This window comes from Spermophilus citellus (assembly GCF_964194105.1).
Source record: "Spermophilus citellus genome assembly, chromosome: 2".
Taxonomy (NCBI): domain Eukaryota; kingdom Metazoa; phylum Chordata; class Mammalia; order Rodentia; family Sciuridae; genus Spermophilus; species Spermophilus citellus.
In genome coordinates, this window is record NC_138183.1 from 248,620,030 (window position 1) to 248,646,089 (window position 26,060).

Consider the following 26,060-nt stretch of genomic DNA (forward strand, 5'->3'; position numbering starts at 1 on the left):
TACAGAAAGATCGAGGGGGGTGCATAGTGTTAACCATTTCTTTGCTTATGCAAGAGGGGAGCTCATGGACTGACTGCGTGTGGAAAGGGGAGGTGGAGAGGAGTTTTTACATTCTTCAGTTAGGCTCTAGACAGGAAATGCAGACAGGAAGTGGGTGGGGTGGGGCTGAGAAGAGAAGTGGCAGGAAAGGGGCTCTGCTCAGTGGTAAGGTCCCAGCAAGGTGAGAGACTGGGCCAAAGCAAAAGGACCACACATGAGGATAAGTGTTAACAACAGGCTGCGGCCACAGGCCTGTGGCATGTTATTCTTTGGTCATTTCATTCTGAACAGTCAATGGGATACTAAAGTCAAATGTCCTCAGAGAGTAGTGACCAGTGACTTCTTCCCCCACCTCCAACCCTGCCCCCCAGGCACCATCTCCTGAGGCCACCCTGTGCTATTTTCAGTTTTAATTGTTTTCCCTTCTGTTCCAGTCCCTCTCCACAGTCACCACCTGGTCCCCTGAAATCTCCACTAAACTTCCATTCACCCAAGTTCAACGTGAGGCTGGAGTTAATGCTGCTTTGAGAACAGATGAGCCCTGGGTCGACATTTAGGGTAAAGCAGCAAGAATGAGGATGAAGGTGTCACAGGAGAGCTCAGGAGCAGGAAGCAGCATTTGGAGATAACGGGAAGGAAGTGACATGTAAGCATCCACCACCACCCCCTCAGGGGTATCTGCAGAAATATGAAGAAGGATGCTGAACTGCTGTCAGTACAGAATGGAGGCTTGTGTTCGTAAATGTGTTCTCTGTAAAAGTGCTCTAGAGGTCCGGGGAACTAAAGGGACACTCTGCATTTGTGTCTCTCAGGCTGGACACTCAGTGGCTACTGGAGAACAGAGACCAGGCTCTACTTCACAGTTAATGAAGGTCCAGGAATGCTCCAGGGTGTTTTATTGCCAGAGAACGGCAGCAGCTGAGGGACACGGTAATTGACTGTACTTGTATTTATACTGATAACTTCAATGTCAATATTTCAGTCTTGTCTCCTCTCTTACTCGGAGGAGCCAGATGGACCACATAGTCATCTTCTACATAGATGGCCCAGTGCTCATAGCCAATTCGAAAAATCTCAATCAGGTCTCCGGGTCTGGGTCTTGGTTTGACCTGTAATTGGGGAGGAATGAAAAAAGTAGGATAAACTGCACAGACCCAAGGAACTCCCAAGACCCCTTTTGGGGATGAGTGAGCTACAGTTCACATATAGATCCCCTCCCTGGAGTTCATCTCTTAACAGAAAGAAAATGAAACTGCAGGACGCCCCTCTCCTGCCACCATCCGCATGATCAAGCCGTCGGGGCCGTCTATGCAGGGATCACGCACTGCCTCAGCTCCGAGTGCACAGTCTATGCCTGTGATGAGTGGCAGGGCTACTTGAAGCACTTCTCCTTTGAATGAGCATGTTGCACATTCGGAGGAGAAGGCACTGCAGGGGCACTGAAAGAGGGGGACCCTCCAGAGTTTGGGACCAAGGAAGGCAGGATACTTGCTGGTCAGTGGTGTGATTTGAGGACCACAGGTAGAGCTCTGCCTCATCCCAGAACCCTCAGCCCTATCCACCTTGTAGTGTTGACCTGGTCATCACATTTCTGGAGTCCATTTAATAGGGAAACCAGGGTCCAAAGCCCTCCTTCCCCTGCCAGCACCCTGATTTCCTTGCAAGTCCCCTGGATGGGCCGCCTCCTCTGCATGCCCACACCACCAGGGGCTGGACCACTCCAGGCCTGCTTGCACAGACCGCACACCAGCTCCAGCCTGGCAAAATCAGTGAATCTGTTATCAAGGGAGTTGAACCACATCTCCCCGACAAAAGGTCTGAGCCTCTTCCAAGTGTGTCCTTGAACACTGTCCCTCGGCCCTGGGAGACCCTAGAGCGTGTCCTTGTTTCTTTAATCATGGTTTCATAATTCTCTAAATTCCTCCTGTTTAAACTACTACGTGGTTTCTGTCTCCTGATTGGATCCAAACTACTGGTAGACTATCTGTCAAAGAGGCCTGAAGGAGAGAGTGTCCATCTAACAGGCATTGTGTGTGTGCATGTCTGTGCATTTCAGGGAGAGAAGTAGAGAGAGAATGAGGCCATGATGAGCATCCACATTGTTAAAATACTTGTCAAGGGGCTGTGGTTGTGGCTCAGTGGTAGAGCGCTTGCTTAGCATGTGTGAGGCACTGGGTTCGATCCTCAGCACCACATAAAAATAAAAAATAAATAAAATAAAGGTATTGTGTCCATCTACAACTAATTTTTTTTTAAAAAGTACTTGTCAATCACTCCATCTGTGTTAGATCCCAGGGCACTAGGAATTTCCCAGAAAAGAAAATGGTACAATCTTTAATGTACATAGTGAGGTGGGTATGTTGGTGAATGTGAGAATGCATGTTTGTGTAACATAAATGTGCCTGCTTGTGTGTATGTGAATGTGTAGGTGAACATAGATGAAGATGCATGAATATCTGGGGGTCCATAAGTGTGAGAGTGGCTAAATGCGTTCACATTGCACATAATATGTAGCAAAGCCTCGGGCTCCCCTGATAATGGATTTCTTATAATAATCAGAGTTCTTTTATCCTTGTTATTCCAGTAGTTGTGCGCAAAAGCATAAAATTTCCCCCTAAATTCTTATTCCCAAGCTCCTCCTACCTCCCAAACTATGGCTGTTTTTCCAGGAGTCATCCTGGGAGGAAGCTTCTGCTCACCAAGGCCTGCCTGGGCAGCAGGTCAGAGGTATGAACTACTCCAACCCGCCTATCTGCTTTCCAATTGCATTGCTCCTTAACCCGGGCTGCAATGAGTTTCTCACTTAGTCTAATTTCCTCAGGGCTGTTTCTCTTCTCCCACTTCCCAGCCTGATTTTTCCTGGCTGAGGACAGTCGTTTGCCAGAGGAAGAATTTGCAGAAGTAAAAGTGGCTCTTGTACTTATTTCTTTAAAAGCTTTTCTATCATTTACATTCCATAAGGTGTATGCATTTTAAGTGTACAGTTTGATAGCTTTTATAATTTATAGTTTGTGCAACTGTCACCACAATCCAGTTTCAGAACTGACCACTATACCCCAAAGACGCCCCATGCCCATTTGCAGTCCTTCCTAGTTCCTACCCCCCAGACACAACCTATCCCCATAGCTGTCACTTCCCTTTCTCTCTACCATCCCCAACCCCAGCCCCAGGCAACCACTAAGCTACTTTCTGTCTCTGTAGATTTGCCTTCTCTGGACATTTCATATAAATGAGATCAGTCACACAGCAGGTGGCTTTTTGTGTCTGGCTTCTTTCACCCACAGTAATGTGTTGTCCCATCCATATCATGTCAGATATATCAGGGCTCCATTATTTAGAGGCACCACATTCTCCCTCGCTGATTTTGTTCTTTGTTTTTGTCAATAGTATGTTAAGTATTCTGGGGTCTTTCCTTTTCCATACAAATTTTAGGATCACTTAGTAGATCTATATTTTTTTAAAATACTTGTATTTCAGGAGAGTTTGCATTTAATTTATGCATGGACTTGGTAAGGGATTTTCCAACCCAGACATGGACTGTCCTTGCATTTATTTACATGTTTTTTACTCTTCCTCACCAATAGTTTATGGTCATATTTTTTGTGTGTTCAATTTATTTTTGAGTATTTTATGCCATAATGAATAGTTATTTTCTTAATTTCTCTTTCAGATGTTTTATAGCTGAAATATACAAACACCATTGATTTTTGGGCATTAATCTTATATCCTGCAATGTACCAAACATATTTATTCATTTTAATTGCTTTGTAAGTGTGTTTTTATACAAACATCGATTAGAAGTGATGAGACTGAACATCCTCACCTTGCTCCTCATCTACTCACTTGCCATTCAATATGTTAGTTGCAGGTTTTCATAGGTTCTGTTTTTCAGGTTAAGAAAGATCTTTTTTTTTAAGAGGATTTTTAAATTTTTAAGAGAATTTTTATCACGAATGGCAGCTAGATTTAGTCAAATGCTTCTCCTGGGTGTTTTAATCGGATTTTGCATTGCTGTAACCAAAACATCTGACAAGAATGACTTCGAGAAGGATAAGTTTATTTGTGGCACATGGTTTCAGAGGTCTCAGCCCATTAACAGCTGACTCGGGGTCCAAGGTGAGGCAAAACATCCTGGGGGAAGGGCCCAGTGGAGGAAAGCCACTCAGCTCACCTGAGTCAAGAAGCAAAGACCAGTGGGAGTGAGTAGAAGAGGCCAAGGGGAAGATGAATGCTTCCAGGGCACCCCCCTCCACAGTGACCCACCTCCTCAGGCCACACCCCACCTGTCTACAGTTACCACCCAGTCAGTCCATTCCAACTAGGATGAACTAATTAGATTGCAGCTCTCATAATCTAACCATTCCACTTCTGAATATCCCTGCATTAAACAGGTGATTTGGGGGGAACACCTCATATCCAAACAATAACACCGGGGATATTGAGAGGATCTTATGATTGTGGTCCTTTGTCCCATTAATGGTGTTTTACATTAATAGATTTTGGAGTGTCACACCAAACTTGCATTCCTGGGATAAATCTCACATTGTCATTGTGCACGACCTTTTCACGTGTTGCTGAATTCAGTTTGCTACAATTTTTCTGAGGATGTTTACATCTATATTCTTAAGAGATAATAGTGTCCAGTTTTCTTTTCTCTGTATATCTTTGTCCTTCTTTGGTATCAGGATAATTACTGTCTTCATAGAATGAGTAGGAAAACATTTACTTTTTCTGTTTTCATAGAAGTTTCTGAAGGATTGGTAACTTTTCCTCTTTATACATATGGAAGAATTCTCCAGTGAAGTCATCTGAGCTAAGCCTATTGTTCCACCCTCTGTGCTAGAGATTGAACCTAGTGCCTCAGGCAGGCTAGGCAAGCACTCTACCAAGTGCTACATCCCCAGCCCCATAAAATTCCTTTCTAATGTTTGTAAGACTGGTGGTGAGTCCCTTCTTTCATTCCTGATTTTGTGAATTTGAGTTCCCTCTCTCCACCCACCCTCTCTCCCTCTCTCTCTCTCTCTGTGTATCTAAAAGTTTGTCAATTCTATCTTTTTTAAGAACCTGGTTTTGGCTCTATGGATCTTTCTCTATTCCTTGTTTTATATTTCATTGATTTTTGCTTCAATAATTATTTTCTTCTTTGTGGTTGCTTTGGGTTTAGTTTACTTTGTTTCTTACTTTGTTTCTCTCCCTCCCCCTCCTCCTCCCCTCTACCCCTGCTCTCCCTCCCCCTCCCCCCTCACCAGTTGTGTTTCTTCTCTTAAAGGCACTAAATCCTATCAGCTCACCACCCCCATGACGACCCTCAACTACTTCCTTACTCCAAATGCAGCCACACTGATGGCTTCAGCTTCACATGTGAATCTGGAGGAGACCTACACACCTAGTGCCTAACAACTCCCATGGGCTGGCTGGGAGACCAGGGAAGAACAGTGCTGGCAATATGGAAAGACCAAGACAGGAGGAAGGAAAGAGACTGGTTCATCAGAGGAAGGGAGACAAACACACAGCGGGCGGGATAGCTGGTGCACATGAGCGGGCAGATGAAGACAGAGATGACATGTGGACACAGGGAATAGAAAGGGAAAGGGAAAGGATGCTGTCAGGTGGGTGTGGGCCTATGTCCATGTCCAGAAATCGCTAAGGCCTAACTTCTGGAAAACAGCAGGAGTTCCTTAGGTACTGGAAGAACAAGATGCATTTATTCCATCTGCCCTCCTCTCTTGGCATGAATTCACCTATTACAAAAGCAGTGATTCCATGCATTTTAAAGAGATGTACATGGATTGGTAACAGCAGCAGAAACAATAGTTTGGTGATTGCAGGGTTGCATCCAGAGCTGCACAGTGGCCTGGGAGAATAAGTAACACTAGAGAAGGTAAAATGAGCATGCCCACCAAAGATACATGCAGAGACACAGACCTCCACCAGGTGTCAGGTGAAAACAGAACAGCCTGTCATGGCAGGTGTTAGTCATAACTCTCCACAACAGAGAAAAGTCATGAACCCATGTGTCAATGTCATAGAAGGTCCCATATGGGGAACTGGTAATGACGTTGCTTTTCTTCTTCTACTATAAGTTTTTATTTTCTTTTGTTTCCACAAATAACCCAGGAGGACCTTGAGAGCAAGAACAAAAATATCCTTCCAGACCTCTGCTGAATTACAAACTACAAAGCAGCAATGCTATGAATGCCCTGTTTCACTGTTCCTGAGTCAGATCCTTACTTTCACCTCTTACTTCCTGTTTTGACAGTAATATGTCGTTCTACAGGTCTACTTTTTGCTTATAATGTTACCAAATGGAATTCCAATGGTGATCCATAAAAATAACAAGTCTAGCAGCTCAATTCACAATAGCTAAAATATGGAACCAACCTAGGTACCCTTCAACCGATGAATGGATAAAGAAAATGTGGTACACATACACAATGGAAGATTACTCAGCTTTTAAGAAGAATGAAATTATGACATTTGTAGGTAAATGGATAGAGCTGGAGAATATCATGCCAAGCAAAATAAGCCAGTCCCCAAAAAAACCAAAGGCTGAATTTTTTTTTATATGCAGTTGCTAATTCAGGGCAGGTAGGTCCTAGGAAAGAACAGAGGTACTTTGGGTTAGGCAGAGGGCCATACATGGAGGGGAGGAGGGTATGGGGATAGGAAGGACAGTAGAATGAATTGGACATTGTTAACCTATGTGTATACATGACTACACAATTGGTGTGATTCTACATCATGTACAACCAGAAGAATGAGAAGTTATTCTCTATTTATGATGTGTCAAAGTGCATTCTGTAATGTATGACTAATTAGAACAAATAAAAAATAACAAGCCTTTACAAAAATTTTGTAAATGAGTCATTAAATATTGAAAAGTAATGGCCACCCTGCAGCTATAGTTAACTTTCTGCATCATAAAACGTGCTAAAGAAGTTGACGTGATAATGGTGTTAAACTGAAAACGTGTATGAGAACACTGACCTTGTCCTGTGCAATACAGAGGTCTTATGAATGTTCACAACTGTTATCAACTTGTTCTGTTCTGTTCGTTTAAATCAGTCCTTGGAAGTATAATTTAAACAAATGGTCTTGAAATGTGCTAGAAAGTGTGGTAGTGTCCTGTGAAAATTTCCTTCCCGGAAAACCTGAAATTCTCATTGGTCATTGAGCTTGATAATTCATTAGTTGACAAAGATGACGTAACAACTGACATCTCTATAATCCTAAACAATTGACCTATAGTCTCAACTGATGCTTTCCTCTTCTACCATATAATGAGAAATAAAAACCCATAACTGGGGCTGGGGATGTGGCTCAAGTGGTAGCGCGCTCGCCTGGCATGCGTGCGGCCCAGGTTCGATCCTCAGCACCACATACCAACAAAGATGTTGTGTCCGCCGAGAACTAAAAAATAAATATTAAAAAAAATTCTCTCTCTCACTCTCTCTCCTCTCTCACTCTCTCTTTAAAAAAAAAAAAAACCCATAACTGCTAGAATTATTATTTTACCAAACAGATCAAGAGTCTAATATCATTTAAATGGAAACAACCACAGGGTCATGGTGAGCCAGCAGTAACTGTATAGCCAAGTTCTTCAGCATATCCTGAGCCCTTACAATTTGTCTCAGTAAAACTATTGCAAGAAGCCCCCATATAAAACACTGGGTCCAATCTCTTCATTTTCTTTATAATTACAAACCTCTTAAAACCTCTTAAAAACCTCTTTAATAAAAAGATCATATAGATACACATACACACACACACACACACACACACACACACATATATATATATATATATATATATCTCCAAGGGAAATGAAAACATATCTCCCTAAAAACTTACACATGAACATCGATTGCAGCTTGTTCATAGTAACCAAAAGGTGGACACAACCCAAATGTCCATCAACTGATAGGTGGGTAAACAAAATTATACACATATAATGGAATATTATTTGCCAATAAAAATGAATGAAATATAGGTACATGCCCAAGCATAGATGAATCTTACGGTATTATGCCATGTGAAAAAAAAAAACAGTCACCAAAATTCACATATTGAAACCATATTCTGTATGAAATGTCCAAAGTAAGTAAATCCCTAGTACCAAAAAAAATGAGAATTAAAATAATAATATACAAAAAGTTGTAGCCAATAAGATACAAATGCCATAAAATAGAATCACAAGAAATACAAAAAACATCAAAAATAAGAGAAAGCAAAGAAAAAAATGAAAAAACAGCACATAAACAGATGATAGACTTAAATCTAACTATATTAATAGTCATATTAAAATATTAGACTTGGGCTGGGATTGTGGCTCAGTGGTAGAGTGCTCACTTAGTACGGAAGGGACCTGGGTTCAATTCTCAACAAAACATAAAAAAATAAAATAAAATAAATAAAGGGGCCGGGGATGTGGCTCAAGCGGTAGCGCGCTTGCCTGGCATGCATGCGGCCCAGGTTCAATCCTTAGCACCACATTTAAACAAAGATGTTGTGTCCGCTGAAGACTAAAAAATAAATATCAAAAATTTTCTCTCTCTCTCTCTCTTTCTCTCTCTCTCTCTCTCAAAAAATAAATAAATAAAGGCATTGTGTTGTGTCCACTTACAACAAAAATATCTCTCTCTCCTTTAAAAAAATTTAAAAAGTAAAATAAAATATTGGAGTAAATATCCCAATTAAAAGATTTTGGGATTGGGTTAAAAAAAAAGTAAAGCCCAACTTTATGCTATCTACCAAAAATGCATTTTAAATACAAGAGCATGATTCACTTAGTAAATGCTATTGAGTACCTGCTGTGCCATACTGAGCATAAACTGGTTAAAAGTAAAAATTAAGAAAAATTCATATATCATGCTAAGACTCATTAAAGAAAGGTGGCATGACTATGTAAATACCAAGCAAAGTAGATTTCAAAGCAATGACTATTATGAGGAATGAACAAGGTAATGTCATAAAGATAAAAGAGTAAATTCATCAAGAGTAAACAACGATCTTAAATGTTTTCATGGTGCTTTGGTTTGCATATGGTTTTATTTGCATATGGTTTTATTTGAATATGGTTTTATTTGCATATGGTTTGCATATGGTTTATATACCCTTACCAAAAGGTTGGTGTTACTGACATTCATTCAACAGGGTAGTGTTCCTGGGAGGAGCTGTGTGTGGCTTGGCAGGGGGCCTGTAGGTCATCGTAGCTTTCTGGAAGCCCTGAGTTCTCAAAATTTCAAGCCTGGCTCCAGCTCTCTCTGCTTCCCTGGTTTGAGACATGACTACTTGTCCTAAAACACTCCCACTATGATGGGATGCCACCCACCACTTTCCCTAGAGGCCAAATCACTGGGAACACCTGCTTTGGAAGTTTGAACCTCCCCAACTGTGAGCCAAATAAACCTCTTTTCTTCATAAGTTGGCTGCCTCAAGTACTTCATTGTTGTAAGGCAAAGTTGACTTGTACACATACATATTAACAGTCCATTACAATTAAGAGTTTACTGATAGCACTGCAAGGAGAAATAAAGTGATCCACAATAAAATTGATAGAAAATGTAAATAGAAGATATGAACAACACTATGAACCAGTTTGCCTTAATTAATATTTATAGAACACTCTCTCCAACAATATAATACAGGTTTTTCTCAAGATCTAACAGAAGACTTACCAAATGGACCATAATTGAGGCCATAAAAGAAGACTCAATAAATTTAAATGGATTTAAGGAATTCAGAGTATACTTTCTGACCACAAAAGAACAAATCATAAATTAATAGCAGAAAGATATCTTGAAATTTTTCAAGCCTTTGAAAATTAAATATTTTTCATAACCAACAAGTCAATGAAGAAATCAAAAGGGAATAAAAGCAAGCACTTTGAATGGAACAAAAATGAAAACATATATATCAAAACTTGTGAAATTCCACCAATGGAGTGCTTTGGGGAAAGTTTATGGCAATAAATACCTATAATAGAAAAAGAAGGAAGGTCTCAAATGAATGACCTCTACTTAGAAAAAAGAAGTACAAGTTCAGCCCAAAGTAAGCAAAATTAAGAAAACAAAATAAAGACCAGAGAAAAGAACAGAAAACAATATAGAAAAATAAAATCAAAAACTGGTTGAGAAAATCAATAGAACTGATTAAAAACCCTAACCAAATTTATCAGGAAAAACACTAACCAAACTGATGAGAGGGAATTCAGAGAACACAAATATCAGAATGAGCGAGGTGACATCACTACAGATTCTATAGATAATAAATTGTAAGACCATTATTGTTACAGTTTGGATCTTGAGTGTCCCTCAAAGGCCCATATGTTGAAAGCTTGGTCCTCAAGCATGGTGCTATTGGGAGGTGGTGGATCCTTTAGTAAATGGGGCTTAGTGAAGTAAGGTCATGGGGTATGCCCTGGAATGGAGATATCAGGACTCCATTCCTGTCTTTCTCTTTGCTCTCTGGCCATCATGGCCTCCTCTTCCACCATGATCTACTATGCTGCTGCAAGGCCAAAGCAACAGGGACAAGAGATCATGGGCTAAAATCTTTAAAACCATGAGCCAAATAAACCTTTTCTCCTTGTATTTATCTCAGGTTACTTGTCGAAATAACCAAAAACTGACTAGTGCAATTATGAACCACTTCACACCAGTAAATTTGACAAGTTACTGTGCCGAAGTGGAGAAATTCCTTGAAAGACATAAACTATGAAAGCTCACTTAAGAAGAAATAGATAACACAAATATCCCCATAGCTAATCAAAGAAATTGATTTTACAGTTAGTATCTTTCCCACAAAGAAAACTCTAGGCCTAGATGACTTCACTAGTAAATTCTTCAAAACATTAAAGGAAGAAATCATGCTGGTTGTACACAAGAAAAATCATGAAATAGGAATAATTCCAAATTCATCTTATGAGGTTAGCATTACCATAATAACAAAACCAAACAATTACAAAACAATAAAATTAAAGACCAATATATTTTATGAATATAAATGCAAAAAAAATCAAACAAAATTTTGTAAATTGAATCAAACATGACATTAAAAGGATAATACATAAAGGTCACATGTGAACTTCCCCAGTATTACAAGGTTGGTGCAACATCCAAACACCAATCAATGTTATTAAAACTAAAAGGAAAAAATATGTAATCATCTCAACAGGTACATAAAAAGTGTTTTTTAATTGAACATTCATTCTTGATTTGAAAAAAAAAAAACTATCAACAAAGTAAATAGTACTCAATCTAGTAAATAGTACCTACCAGAAATCTACAGTTTACCTCATACTGTTTCAAAACTAAATGTTTTCCCTTTTAAAGAAATTAGACAAAGATATTTGTTCTCATAATTTCTAATAAGCATTATACAGAAAGTTCTAGCTAGCATAATTTAAGAAAAATAAATGCATCTAGGGTAGAAAGAAAGGAGTAAAGCTGTCTTTATTTACAGATGACATGATCATCTGTCAAAAAGTCTAATGGAATCCATCAAAGTAAGTTACTAAAGCAAATAAGTCATTCTAGCAAGGTTGAAGAATAAGAGATAAATATACAAAACTAACTATGTTTCCATTTACTAGCAACAACCAAAAATTGAATTTTTATGTTAAATTTAAATGTGGGGTGAGTGGAGTACCAGGGAATGAACCCAGGGGTGTTTAACCACTAAGCCACATCTCTAGCCCTTTTATTTTCAGACAGGGTCTTGCCAAGTTGCTTAGGGCCTCACTAAATTGCTGAGGCTGGCTTTGAACTTGTAATCCTCCTGTCTCAAACTCCCAAGCCACTGGGATTATAAGAGTCTGCTTGTTGGCCCAGCTTGAATTTAAAAAAAAAAATTAATACCATTCCAATAGTATCAAAAATATGAGACATTGCCCAAAGATCCACAAATATTTCAAAAGATATAAAATATATTTAGAAGGAAAATTATAAAACATTGCTAATAAAAATTAAACAAGATCAAAATAAAAGAACACGTTTTTATTGGTCAGAAGTTTCTGTAATTGACAATTCTCTAAAGATTCAGTGAAATTCCAATCAAAATCTCATACTTTTTGTAGAACCTAGAATGGACAAAACAACTCTGAAGATTAAAAAAAAAAGCAGAGTTAGAGAACTAATATTACTTGCCTTCAAAAGTCATTATAAAGCTACAGTAATCAAGATAGTGGGATAGTGGAATATTGGCCTCTCAATAGACACACAGAATCAATAGAACAAAGTAGAGTCCAGAAAGAGACCCACAGCTATATGGCAAAAATACAAAAGCAATTCAATAAGAAAAGGAAAGCCCTTTTTAATTATTAAAATTTTTATTAGTTATACATGACAGTAGAATGCATTTTGACACATTGTACACAAATAGAGCACAACAGCTCATTCCTCTGGCTATACAAGGTGCTGAGTCACACCAGTGGTGAAGTCATACTTAGAGTAATAATGTCCATCTCATTCCACTGTCCTTCCCAACCTCATGCCCCCTCCCCTCCCTTTACTTCCCACTGCCCAATCCAAAGTTCCTCCATTCTTTCCTATCTCGCCATCCCCATTATGGCTCAGTATCAGCTTATCAGAGAAAATATTTGGCCTTTGTTTTGGGGGATTGGTTTATTTCACTTAGCATGATATTCTCCAATTCTATCCATTTACCTGAAAATGCCATAATATTCCATTGTATGTATATATACCATATTTTCTTTATCCATTCATCTCTTAAAGGGCTGGTTCCATAGTTAGGTATGTGAATTGAGCTGCTATAAACATTGATGTGGCTGTGTCACTGCAATATGCTTATTTTAAGTCTTTTGGGTATAAACTGAGGAGTGGGATAGCTGGATCAAATGGTGGTTCCATCCCAAGCTTTCTGAGGAATCTCCATACTGCTTTCCATAGCAGTTGCACAAATGTGCAATCCAAACACCAATGTATGAGTGTTCCTTTTTCCCCACTTCCTCACCAACATTTATTGTTGCTTACATTCTTGATAATTGCCATTCTGAGTGAAATAGTTTTGATTTGCATTTCTCTAATTGCTAGAAATGAACATTTTTTTACATGTTTGTTGACTGATTGTGTTTCTTCTTCTGTGAAGGTCTATTCAGTTCCTTAGCCCATTTTCTTTTTAACAACTGATACTAGAACAATTGTATATTCTTAAGGGAAAAAATAAACTTTGATCCATACCTCACAACATATACAAAAATTAATCCTAGATATATCAAATATGAAAGGGTAAAATATAAAATTATAAAATATCTAGGGAAAAAAGAGAAATTTTTGTCACTTTGAATTAAGCCAAGATTTCTTAAATACAATACCAAAGGCACAATAAAATTGATAAATTGGATTTCATCAAAATTTTAAGACCTGTTCTGAAAAGATAAGCTACAGAGGGCTGGGGTTATGGCTCTGTGTAAGAGCAATTGCCTAGCATGTGTGAGACACTGGGTTCAATTCTCAGCACCACATATAAATAAAAATTAAGGTCCATTGACAATTTTTTAAAGTATTAAAAAAAAATAAAAGCCACAGAGAAAATACTGCAAAACATCATCTGGTGAGGGATTTATATGTAGAAATTATGAAAAATTCAGAAAACACACAAACCGATAGGAAAAAACAGAAACAAAGATTTGAATACTTTGACAAAGAAGATATACGTGGATATACATGAAAAGATGTTTAACATCATTAGTCACGAGGGAAATGCAAAATAAAACCAGTATGAGAAATTTAATTTAATTTAATTCTACCAGAATTTAAAAAAAAAAAAAAAACACCAAGTGTTGATGAGGATGTGGAGGAACTGGAACTCACCGACACTGTTGGGGGAACATGAAATGACACCTCTTTGGAATTCAGTAAGTTAAACAGGCCACCTTCCATTCATCTAGCAATTTCATTCCTAGTATCACCTCATAGAAAAGAACATACATGTGTGTACAAATCCTCACACACAAATGTTCATGACTGCTTTATTTATAGAAGCCAAAAATTAGAAACAACCCAAATTCTTATCAACAGTTGAATGGATAGACAAATCATGATACATCCACATCAAGAACTAGTGCTCAATAATTTTAAAAAAAAAAAAAGCGGGGGGGGGGGGAGAAGTATTGACAACAAGTAACCACAAGGATATAGCTCAAAATAAATATGTAAAATTCTATAAAGAAGATAGACATAAATAGAGCACATACAACTTGATTTCACTCCATAAATCTCTAGAAAATGCATACTAATCCACAAAGACAGAAAGAGATTGTTTGTTACCTGGGGATGGGGACATCATGGTGGGAAGAGGGAGGGATTACAAAAAGGCATAAAAAACACTTTTGTGCTTGATGGAGATACTCATTATCTCAGTTGTGGCAATGGCTTTCACATCACAGTTGTACACATACGTCAAAAGCTATCAAATTGTACATTTTAAATATGTGGAATTAAATATGGGTCAACTATACCTCAGTAAGATTTTTTTTTAAAAAGCATAATCAACATCTCAATCATTGTGGATATTTATTAGACACAATCTAAATAAAATACAGTGCAATATATAATGCAGTTTCCATAAGGTCAAAATACTCACTCTAAGAATGCTTGCTAGACTTACCTCAGCTGCTTGCTTTATTAACTTGCCCTCCCTCTCAGGCTTGGGTGTTGAATACAACTCTATACTCTTCTGGGTGGGTGTGGTCTCCACGTTAATGATGGACTTCTCTCTAAATGATTGTTCAATCACATCCTTAAAAACACTATTTCACAATCATTGGAAAATCTGTATTAACATCACTTCAGATTTGTGATTTAAGACCTTTCAGGTTTGGACTTTGCAGGAGACATTTCCCCAAGCCTTGTTTCTGTGAAGCCAGTTGCTTTCATACAGAACAATTGCTACTTCCTGGTTTTCTGCTGTCTATTTAAAATGTTAGTGATAGCAATGTGTAATGTGAAAGTGGTCAGGTGCAAAATGGAGTCACTGATGTCAAACCCTATGGAAACAGAGCCAGCCAGAGGGAGGCCATGAAAGGTGGGTTTTCATGCACAAATTTCCCAATAATAGGAACTACAGCAAGGAATTCCACAAAAATCACAAACTTTCATAAAGACCACTGCAACCTACAAAAAAAGAATATTTCCAACAACTAACTGTTCAACTTGGATTGGTGCCACCCTTCTCATTGGTCTTTGAACACCCTTATGGAAAAGAGTTTATGTAATCCTCCTCATTTTGCCTTTGAAGTTTCCCTTTACCACACTGCCTTGAAATACATTCATGATTTCCATAGCGTGTGCAAGAATCCTGACTTATTCCCAAATAAATATCATAAATTCATTATTCTTCAGAGTCAATTTATCCTTCCTTCCCTTCCCCTTCCCCTTTCCCTCCCTCTCTTCCCCTCCCTCTCGCTCCCTCTCCCCCATCCCCTCTCAATTGACTTTTCAGGGTTTTTTTTTTATTTGCTAAACTTTTAAAATGTTTATCAAAGTGATACTATAATATGGACTTAGAGGCTGCTTTTGCCAAAAGCATTTCACTTGGGCCTATGATGCAAAAAACTTGGCGTCTTGGGCTTCATTTTGTATCTGTCTCCTTTGCGCTGATCGGTGGCCTTGGATTCCAGCAGCTGCAGGTCTACACTGAAAGCACCTTAGGATGTGTCAAAACTATCCCCCAAGCAATGGCAACTTTCTTATTGCCACCTACAATGCCCTGTCCAATCTACAATGATCCTGAGATAAAGATCAGATAATGATCAACTAGACCACACTTTGATCAAGACTACTGGTCTATGCATACTTCTGATACCCCTTGCTATAAAATCTGGGTGCTCGTGTCAATTTTCTCAAAGACAGAGCTAGAAATGCTGGTTCCTAGTCTGCCCAGTATGGCCATATTGACGAAGGCTCCTTTCCTGCTTTTCACCATTATTTTTCCATTTGGTTTCTGGGGCAAGTGGGCAGACTTGATTTGCTGGAGCCCCTTAGTCCGCCCTCTGGCCCACTACTCAGGTAACAATACTTGCACACTAACTAAAAGAGGAAGAAAAAAAAAGCACCTAAAATTTTATAATGAATTGTAAAGAGCCTCTGCGCCTTCCCTTCTCATCCTAGGGGAAAGCCTCCTGAACTCTTGAATTGTTTCTTCCAATAATTAGCTCCATATTTCTAGAAATCTTCTTAAGCTACAAAGCACTATAACTGCAAGTAATGTGAAAGAAATCAGTCTATTTTTGCAGAAGAGGACTGAAATGGAAGGCAAGAACATGCCATTGGGATAATCTATTTGAGTGAAGTATTTCAAAGCCAAAAAAAAAAAAATATCCAGGTATGAATCTTATTTGTACTGCCCACTCTCCAACCTTGAGCTAGTAAATCCATGTGTCTGAACCTCAGTTTCATCATCTTTAAAGAAGAGGTGATATCTGTCTCACAGAGTTTTCTAGAGAGTGAAATGAGAAAGCATATCTATACATTTGCTATATCACCAACTCAAAAAATGACTTGTTTTACCTTTCCCCTGGATTTAACTCATCTCCAGAACTCAAGGTGTGTTCAGCACAGGTCTTCTCCAAAATTTCAGCCCCTTGGCATTTTTGTTTAAAGGAGGAAAGTGGCATGTTTTTAATGAAAGTACATTGAGTCAATCTGCAAGAAAAATTCCATCATTCATTGTTAGTGACTGACCAGCAATACCATAAGCCTCCTGCTAAAGTGATTCAAATTTTAGAAGTCTGGAGAAAAACCCAGCGACTAGAAACTGTTACAAGGAATGCCACAGCAATCTGGTCCCAAGCCTAATGCAATTTATTACCAGAAGCACACCAGCCTCCTGCTCACCACTGGTGGTGGTAGGCTGACTCACACAGAAACCCCTTCAAGATGTGTTTTAAGAACTGCCACCAAAGTCAATTTTTCAAAACCTTTTCCCATCCAAAGACCCAGTCCTTTCATGCAAAGACTCACCCCTGCTGTATGCATTCACTGAGTTCTGAAGTATCCTGCTGAGGCTGCTTGGGCAGGAACTGGACCAGTGCTAGGGATCCCACAGATTCTTCTAATTCAGAGAAGAGGAGTGTTATTTAAGCCACAATTGCCTTCTCTGCGATTGACACCGTACGATAGTGGAGTTGGAGCCAGTGCCCTGAGTTATGCAAGGGTGGACTTGGAGCTCAGGTCTAGAACGCTGCCTGTCTCCAGGTTCCTCCTCAATAAATTTTGAGATAAAGAAGGTACTGGAGAGTGCACAGCTTCCCAAAGGGGAGACTTTGGGATTGCTGGGGACAGAACCTGAGAGAGGATGAGGAGGTGCGAAGGGAGTCCTCAGATGTCTGGCTCACTTTGGTTAAATAAAAAAAAAAAAAAAATGATCATTTGGAAATACCTCCTGACTAACTTATTTAACACGACCAACAATGTCTACAAGGAAGGGTTTGATGGCGCCGACCAAGCCCAACGACCTGCTGGGATTCGGAGAGCAACCCAGGAGGGCTTCCAGGCCCCGGCCTCGTGGGGACGGTTGGCGATCCCGAGGCAGACCTGAGTGGGGCACCGCTGAACGTCCTGGCCCAGGCTGATCTTCACGTGGCCGGATACTGGCGAGTCTGCGAAAGGCCTTGAGGCGCGGCAGGGGCAACCTAGCGAGGTGGCGCGAGAACTTACTCTCCCTCGCAGCCGGGCTCAGGCCCATTCCGTGGCTGCGGCCCCGCCGGCCCCCAGGCCTCGCAGGGGACAACGCTCCAGGCGAGTTCCCAATCGGCCAGCCGGGATCCGCGGAGCCGCGGGATGGTGGCACTGGGGCAGGCACGGCAAGGGACAATCGAGGGGAAGGGCAGAGGAGCGTGGAACGCAGCGCGCAGTAAACGGCGGCGGCTGACGCGCGCGCGGGTACAACGACGCAGGCGGCGAGCGTGTCCGCCACGTGAAAGAGGCGAGAAAGCAGCGCTGGAGACCGAGCGGGGTCTGGCCGGGGGTGAGGGGACCACCAGGGCAAGGGCTTAGGTGAAAAGGCTCCCAGGTGGCACCTAATCGAATGTTATGGAGCAATGGGGAGACGCTTGGAGAGGAGTCTGGAGGAGATTAGGGAGTTAGGGTTTTAATTTTTAAAAAAATAAGATAAATGTATAATGTAATATGCAATATATACAAAATCTCATGGAATGCATGTGGTTATTAAAATTGCTCGTGAGTGCACCGTCCTGCTTAAGAATTTGAACACATCTGCTCTGCCTGCTGCATCTAAGCCTTCCTCCTTTATGCTACCTCCCTGCTCCTTGAATACTGAGTTTTGTTGTCTATGGCGTCCTTATTTGGATTTGGTTTTGGTTCATTGGTTTGGTTGGTTTTTTGAGACAGAGTCTCGCTATGATGACCAGGCTGGCCTCGAACTCATGGGCTCCAACCATCCTCCTGCCTCAGCCTCTGGAGTATCTGGGACTAGGGGACTACCGGTGCATTAGTCCTGATGCTCCTGGACTTTGCCCTTTCTCTTTTAAGTTTCTAAATCCCTTCTTTGCATCCCTAATGCACTGTTTTGTTTCGCATATTTGAAACTTTATAAAAACTAGGGTATGGTGTGGTATTTGTGACCTTCCAAAATTTATAGCCTGAAATCTCAGCCCCTAAGGAGATGGTCTTAGTAGGTGAGGATTTGGGGAAGAAATTAGGTCTTGAAAGCAGACCCCTCATGAAGAGGATGTGAAGAGGATTCGTGTACTTACAAAGGAGGCCCCTAGAGAGTATCCCCTTCCATCATGTGAGAAAGCAGAAGTGGCTATCTGTGAATCATGAGTTGGGTCCACACCAGTCACTGAATCATCTGTAGAGGTCTCAGGCTTCTCAGCCTCCTGTGAGAAATAAATCTCTTGTTCATAATATTTTTTAACAACGCACCAAAATGGACAAAGAGAATGGTATCATGCCATGTGTTCTCTTCTGCAACTTTATTCTTTCTATGATATATGTGTATTGTAGTATACAACTGTAATTCTTTAATTCATTTTCTTTTCTTTCTTTCTTTCTTTCTTTCTTTCTTTCTTTCTTTCTTTCTTTCTTTCTTCTTTCTTCTTTCTTTCTTTCTTTCAACTAGGGACTGAACCCAGGGTGCTGTACCACTCAGCAACATCTCCAGTCCTTTTTGGAGACAGGGTCTCACTAAATTGCTGGAATTTGTGATCCTCCTGCACCACTATGCCTGGCTCTGTAAATCATTTTCACTGTTATAAAAATAGTCCCTTATGTGTTTATACCGTTTTTTATCAATCCAGTGACAAAGCCACTGAGTTGACTAGTTAGCTAGTTGTTTGACTTTCCAATTTGGAGTTGGAAAAAATTGAAAAGATCTCAAACTGTGCCCTGGTGTATGCAAGCAAGAGATTCCATGGGATTTAATATGTAGGAGGGTATGTAAATAATCAGCCTCATCAATTTCACTTCCACCAACATATTAGAATTCTTTTTTAATTACATCTTCATCAATACTTAGTTCTACAACAATTCTTAATTTTTCCACGAGAGTCTACTTAAAATATTATTTTACTAAAGTTTTAATGTGCATTTTTTCTGTTCACTAAAACAGTTAAGACATATACACACAAAAATATATATACATATCGGCCACTTAGATTTCTTCTTTTTATTAAAAAAAAGTTAATTAATGAAAACACTATAGGGAACATTAATAGGAAATGGTTGAATAAATTCTAGTAGATCCAGGCAATGGACTTCAATGCAGTCATTTTAAAAATGTGCTTTTGAAGCGCATTTGTCTATCTGGGATGTTTCTTTTGATGTTGTATTAAGAGAAAACCTACTGTACAGTATTAGAAAATACTTGGAAATTATCTTCTTATTGATTTTCAGGTGTTCTTTGTATATTCTTGATATTCATCTTTAGTCAATTATAATTGTTTACATATACAGTCAGCCCTCCATCTCTGCAGGTTCTGCATAAACGAATTCAGTCAAGCAAAGATTGAAAAAAATTTTAATTATGTGCTCAGGGTACAGCTCAGTGGTAGAGCATTTGCCTACTATGCACAAGGTCCAGGTTGGATCCCCCACATTGCAAAAATCAAAAAATTGTGTCTATATTGAACATTTATAGACTTTATTTCCTGCCATTATTTTCCAAACAATACAACAAGCATCTCCATTTCATCTGCACCTTGATCTTGGACTTCCAGCCCCCAACATTTAGAAAATGGAATTCTGTTGCTTAATCCACCCAAACAGTGTTGTTTTGTTACAGGAGTTCTATACATGAATGCCTCTTTATTTCTCAGCAAACAGAAGTGAATCTGGGTGGAGGAAAGGGTGCCACTGACCACAGGTCACAAGATCTGTGTTGCTGGGGCTAGAACCAGGATCCAGGTCTAATTTTCATGCAGGGTTCCATGTCCTTGCTCAACAACTATCTCTCCACCTTTGGTTTTTTCCTCCCAGTGTATGTAGATACTCTTCCTGAACACACCCATGATCAATTTCCCCACAGAAGCAATTTCTGCTACCCAGCTCCACCTACAGCAGGATCTGAATAAACTCCTGGGCTCAGTACCCAAAGCCCTGTCAGTTGCACCCTAAGCCAGAGCTTTGCAGACATTAGTGTGCTCCAGAATCGCCTGGGGGGCATGCTAAAGTACATTCCCTCCTGGGCCTCGCCTCTAGAGAGCCCTCTTCACGGGGGCTGGGGGAGACCCCCAAACTTTGCATTTTCAACAACTTTCTGAGTGCTGTGAATGCTGCCAAGGAGCACAGGCTCCAGGACCCTCGTGAACTCTCACTTCCAGCCCAGGAACTGCGACTCTTGCCCCATGCACTTGACCCTTTGCCCAGCTGGTTCTGCCACAAGTTCTCCACTGCCAAGTCAGACACTGTAGTCAGATCCAGGGACCTCCCAACTCAGGCCAGAGTTGTGTTTGTTTGTGTGTGGAATGATGGGTTTCAATGTGGCATATTCACATACATAAAAACAGTTTGATGCGTTTCACTCCCTAGTGCCCTCCCACCCTCCCACTCTCCCTCCCCTGCTCTCCTCCTTTATCCTACTGGTCACCCTTCTATTTTCTTTTTCTTTCCATTATCATTTATTCTCTCATAGGAAGATTTTTTAAAAAAAAAACTCCAAAAAGCAAAATAACCACACATTGGTCTAGGTCACATTATAAATCCAAGCACTGGTGTGGAATTTCAGTGGAGAGAAGAAAACTTGTAAAAACCCTCCAAAGTCATAAGAAAGTCTTCCAATTTAACTGTCTCTGTTTATCCATCCTTATTCACCATCAATTCTAGACTAGTCTGATCTGTAAGAGGGGTCAAAGCAGCCAGAGCAGGCATGGATGGAGGGAAAGAAATGAGAACCAAAAGACATCAAGGAGCTGATTTGTTTGAGAAAAGCAGTGATTCCTCGGGTCACAGCTGAAAGAATTCCCCACGCAAAGACACTTTGCTGGGAGAATTCCAATTTTATTGCAAAAAGCTGTGTGCTTATATAGAACTAAAGGGGAGATGGTAGGGCTTAGATAAATGGCAGGCCGCCCGTTTATTGGCAAGTTCTTCCAGATATCAGCTCCCGCGCCCAGGAATTAGCTCTCATTGGGACTGAGGTTCCCCACCAGCGAGATTTGAAATTGGCGCCGGTGGGAGAGTTCACAAGGGCGGGGACTTTTCGCGCCACTGCAGAGAAGAAGAAGGTAGGAAGAAGAAGTCCTTAGGCGCCATGTTGGGGTTTTTTCTCTGGGGTACGGCTGCCGTTTATACTTTTCCCAACATTCCTCCCTTTTTGTTTCCTTAGGAATTGGGGCGTCGTTAGTTAGATCCGGCTGCTTCCTGCTGTGTGGGGGCGCCGTAGGGCCTAGAAAGGGAAGTGGAGGAATGTTCGGGGGCAGGTCTGGGGATATCATGGCAGCCAGAAATAAAACCCAGTGGCTATAGACAGCTACTTCCGTAGGGGTGAAGTCTATGAAAGTTCCCTGAAGCCACAAGTCGTCGATGGCATCGAACCAGTCCTGGATGGAGGAGACTGTTGGTATCAGCCACTGGTCCTGTAACAGAGACTCTAGGAAATACTGGAAGCGTTGCCTGGACATGGTGTCACCAGCACCTGAAGAAGATCAGAGCGAATAAAAACAGAATGAAGATAAAGATTAAAGCAAAGGTCAATTTTTGGCAGAAGTTCCATGTTGGGGGACTGACAGAGAAGAGGCCAAGGGCCATGAGGAGGCTTAAAAGGACATAAAGACTCATGAATCCAGGATGGCAGATTAAGAGGTTCTCCGAGCTCGTTGTCTCCCGCTGTCTGATGTCCGTTGCATTCCATCGTGCCTGGTAGGGAGCCTCAGCACTGAGTGAACTGTTCTCTTGGAGATGTTGGGGGTTCATCGGTCATCAGAGGCTGGTAGTGCCTAAGCAGAAGCTGGTTGAAAGTTTGATTAGAAATTTTCTGCAATTGGGTTTGAAGGAACTTCATTATGCAGGGCAAGAGAGCACAAAAAAGGAGCATCCCAATAAGGGGCCCCAAGATAGGTAGTAAGTACGTGGCAAGAGAGGATTGGAAGAACCCCGTTATGGGATTAGAGGAGGTGGGTTTGAGCAATTGGGTCGATAATTCCTGCAATTTAACAACATTTTTTTCTATTAGCCCAGACTCATTAACATAGTAGCAACATTCCTCTCTGAAGAACAGGCATGTACCCCCTTTTTCTGCAGTTAGAAGATCAATCGCTCTTTGGTTCTGTAAAGCCACTTGTGCCAACGAAGTAACCTGCCGCTGCAAGGAGCCCAGAGACTCAGCAGTGGTATCGAGTGCTTCCTGCAGTTTTTGTTGCAGGTCATTGGATGCCCATAGAGCATGACCTATAGCTCCACCAGAGAGTCCGAGACTCGCCACTGAGGTTGTTAAAGTGAGGCCTACCAGAACCGGCAGAAAGACTGCCCTACGGGTGCGGGAAGGCAGGGCCAACTGTCGGAATTCGGTGGGAGTATACAAAGACAGCTGAGGAACTACAGTAACCAAGAAACAGGTGCCAGAGACATTGGTAGTTGAGGTACTTAAAGACCCGTTACACCAGAGGAAATGTCCAGGTTGCATAAACGCAGGGCTCGATGGGGTGCTATAGCTCAAGGAACAAATGGGTAAAAGATTCATTGTTGGCGGGTGGAAACAGATGAAAGGAAATGAAGTATTGGTGGAATAACTTTCCCATAGTGGGATACGTGTCACGTGTAGGGGTTGTCCTTTCTTAGAGAAATTGTAGGTTTTTGCTGAAATATTTCCTGCTGCTAATGGGACCGCTGCTAGAAGTGGACGACTAAGTGAAGCACAGAGAAAGCACTGAGAAGTAGGCACAGAAAGAGGGGTGGAGTTTAATAATCGAAGAGTTTGGTGTAGCAAATTGAGCCATGTGGGAGGGAGGCCTGAGGGGGCTGAAGGCTCTGAATCCTCTTTGGATGGGCTATGGATAAGATCTCGAAGTTTTGATTCTGACTCCTTGATGTGCTCGACTACCTGGATGGTTGCCTTAGGTGGCGTAATCAGGGTGCGGCCAACAGTCATCCACCCTGTGGGTCTGGCTGAGGTTGTCCGAGCATAGACAGCAAACTCAACATAGTCCCAACGTTTGGCCTTGGGGTCAGGTATGTCTAAAGTATACCATCCATGGTTATCGGATGAAGAGCCTTTATGCCATTTTAGGTAACTAGAAGTCCATCCTACAGGGTAACCAAGTGAGTGGTAAGAATAGCTACCACGTTCATCATGGAACCTGCATGACCAATAGGGGCACCCATTATATATCTCAGGCCACCAATGGCAATAGCCTTTGGTTTGATCAAAAAGGAAGCAAATGAAAGGCCAGTTCCAGCTACCAGGGACGAAGGTCCTGGGAGGTGACAATTTTAGGGAAATAGAGGTGCAGTTGTGGATGAAGCAAGTAGTTGCATCCACTTCGCGGACCTTCAGCATGCCATGTTCTGAGTATCGTTCCCAAAGAGTGAATAGATACATGGTAGGAGAGGAGGGTAAAGACCGGTCCCGACAGAACACAGAAAAGAAGCAGAGCACAAAAAACAAGCAGAGAGAGAAGACTGGGATGTTGGGAAAGCTCATTGTGCCTTTTTTAAAGAGGAATTGGGCTGCGGGGAACACCGTGTGAGCCGCAACTTAAAGGGGCGAGATGGGTGTGGAGAGCAGGAGTAAAGGGGAGGTTCAGGAGGCGATTCTTGGAGTTCCTCTGGGGTGGTCCTGTCGTCAGCAGGTGGGGCCTCCTGGTGATATGGCTTCAACCTAGAAATGTGAATCCAGGGAGTGAGACGGTTGTCTGGTAAGGAGAGTTTGGCGGCGGTGGGGGTACAGAGAATGACAGGATAGGGGCCTTCCCATTTTGGGGTAAGAGGCCCTTTCTCCTCTGGGGTATTATAGTAGACTAAACTTCCAGGTGTTAAGGGAGGAGTGTTTGGAGAGGAGACTGGGTCCGGAAGAAGCCAGTCCTGATATTTCCAGAGTTCCGAGCGGAGATGAAACAAGAGAGGCAAAGACAAATCTCGGGTGAGAGGTCCTTGTGAAACGACCAACCCAGGGGGTATAAGAGGTCTTCCATACATTATCTCAAAGGGAGACAGTAAAGATGGTTTCTTAGGGAGAGCTCTGATTCGAAGCAAAGCCAAGGGAAGGAGTTTGACCCAGTCTAAGTTTAATTCCATTGTCAATTTGGTAAGGACTTCCTTTAGAGTCCGATTTACCCTTTCCACTTTCCCTGAAGCCTGGGGGCGATATGGACAGTGGAAATGCCACTTGAAGGAGAGGGCTTGAGAGACCTTTTGTGTGATCTTAGAAATAAACTCAGGACCATTGTCAGATTGTAAGGAAGTGGGCATACCAAACCTAGGGATGATGTCTGTCAGTAAGATTGAAGCTACAGTGGAAGCCTTTTTATTGGAAGCGGGAAATGCCTCAACCCAACCAGAGAAGGTGTCCACAAAGACAAGGAGGTACTTAGTGCGCCGTACTGTGGGCATGTTGGTGAAGTCTACCTGCCAGTCAGCAGCAGGAGTGTGTCCCCGAGCTTGGTGGGAGGGGAAAGGTTTAGGCCTTAAAGGAGTATGAGGGTTGGTCCGCTGACAGATCTGACAATTAGAGGCTATATTCTGTAGCATGGCTTTGTCAGAGGGGGTGAGGGAAAAGAAGCTCTGTAAAAAGAGAGTCAAAGACTGAGAGTTGGAATGGAATAGAGTATGAAGGAACTTGAAAAGATCTTTGTTCTTACTGGAAGAATTAGGGGCTTCAGATGAGCTGTCTAAAGTGGCCATTATATGTCCCCCAGGGGGGCCATAATTGGAAGTGGTAGCAGCCATTCGTGCCGCCTGGTCAGCCCTGGCATTGCCCTCAGTGATAAGAGAGCCGTCCTTCTGATGGGACCTACAATGGACAACTCCCAACTGGGTGGGTAAGTGGGAGGCCTCTATCAGATTGGTTATAAGAGCCGAATTAGTGATTGCATTACCTTTGGTGGTAAGTAGGCCTCCCTCCTTCCATATTGCAGCATGGGATAATAGAATATGGAAGACATATTTTGAGTCAGTATAAAGGGTGAGGGATTTGCCTTGAGCTAGAAGGCAGGCACGAGTGGCTGCTATGAGTTCAGCCTGCTGGTTGGTAGTTCCTGAAGGCAGAGCTTTGGCCTCTATAATCTCAGTGGCTGAAACTACAGCGTATCCAGAGTAATGAGTGCCATTCTGTCTAAAGGAACTGCCGTCAGTGAACCAGATAAGGTCAGGCTTGGTGAGTGGTCCCTCAGAAATGGAAGGATGACAGGGGAGGAAATCATCTAAGGTTTCCAAGCAATTATGAGTTGGTGTGTCAGACGTGGGAGTCGTTGGGAGCAGTGAGGCAGGGTTCAGTGCAGAGCAGGGGAGGAACGTAATATTAGGGTTTTCCAGAAAGGAAGTGAGGAGTGACAGAACTCTGGATGGAGGAAGGGTTTGAAGGCCCTTATAAGCTAAAAGATCTTT

General features: G+C 41.6%; 1 protein-coding gene across 1 annotated transcript in view; it reads right to left on the reverse strand.

The window, feature by feature from the left end:
• PLAAT5 (phospholipase A and acyltransferase 5) overlaps positions 1-26,060 on the reverse strand; it is a gene marked incomplete at both ends in the record, with an annotated part of 31,431 nt that overhangs the window by 3,119 nt on the left and 2,252 nt on the right. Inside the window, 2 exons of the mRNA XM_081280487.1 lie at positions 1,040-1,148; positions 14,668-14,799. Coding sequence (XP_081136613.1) covers positions 1,040-1,148; positions 14,668-14,799 — 241 coding nt within the window. The remainder of the gene's footprint in view (positions 1-1,039; positions 1,149-14,667; positions 14,800-26,060) is intronic.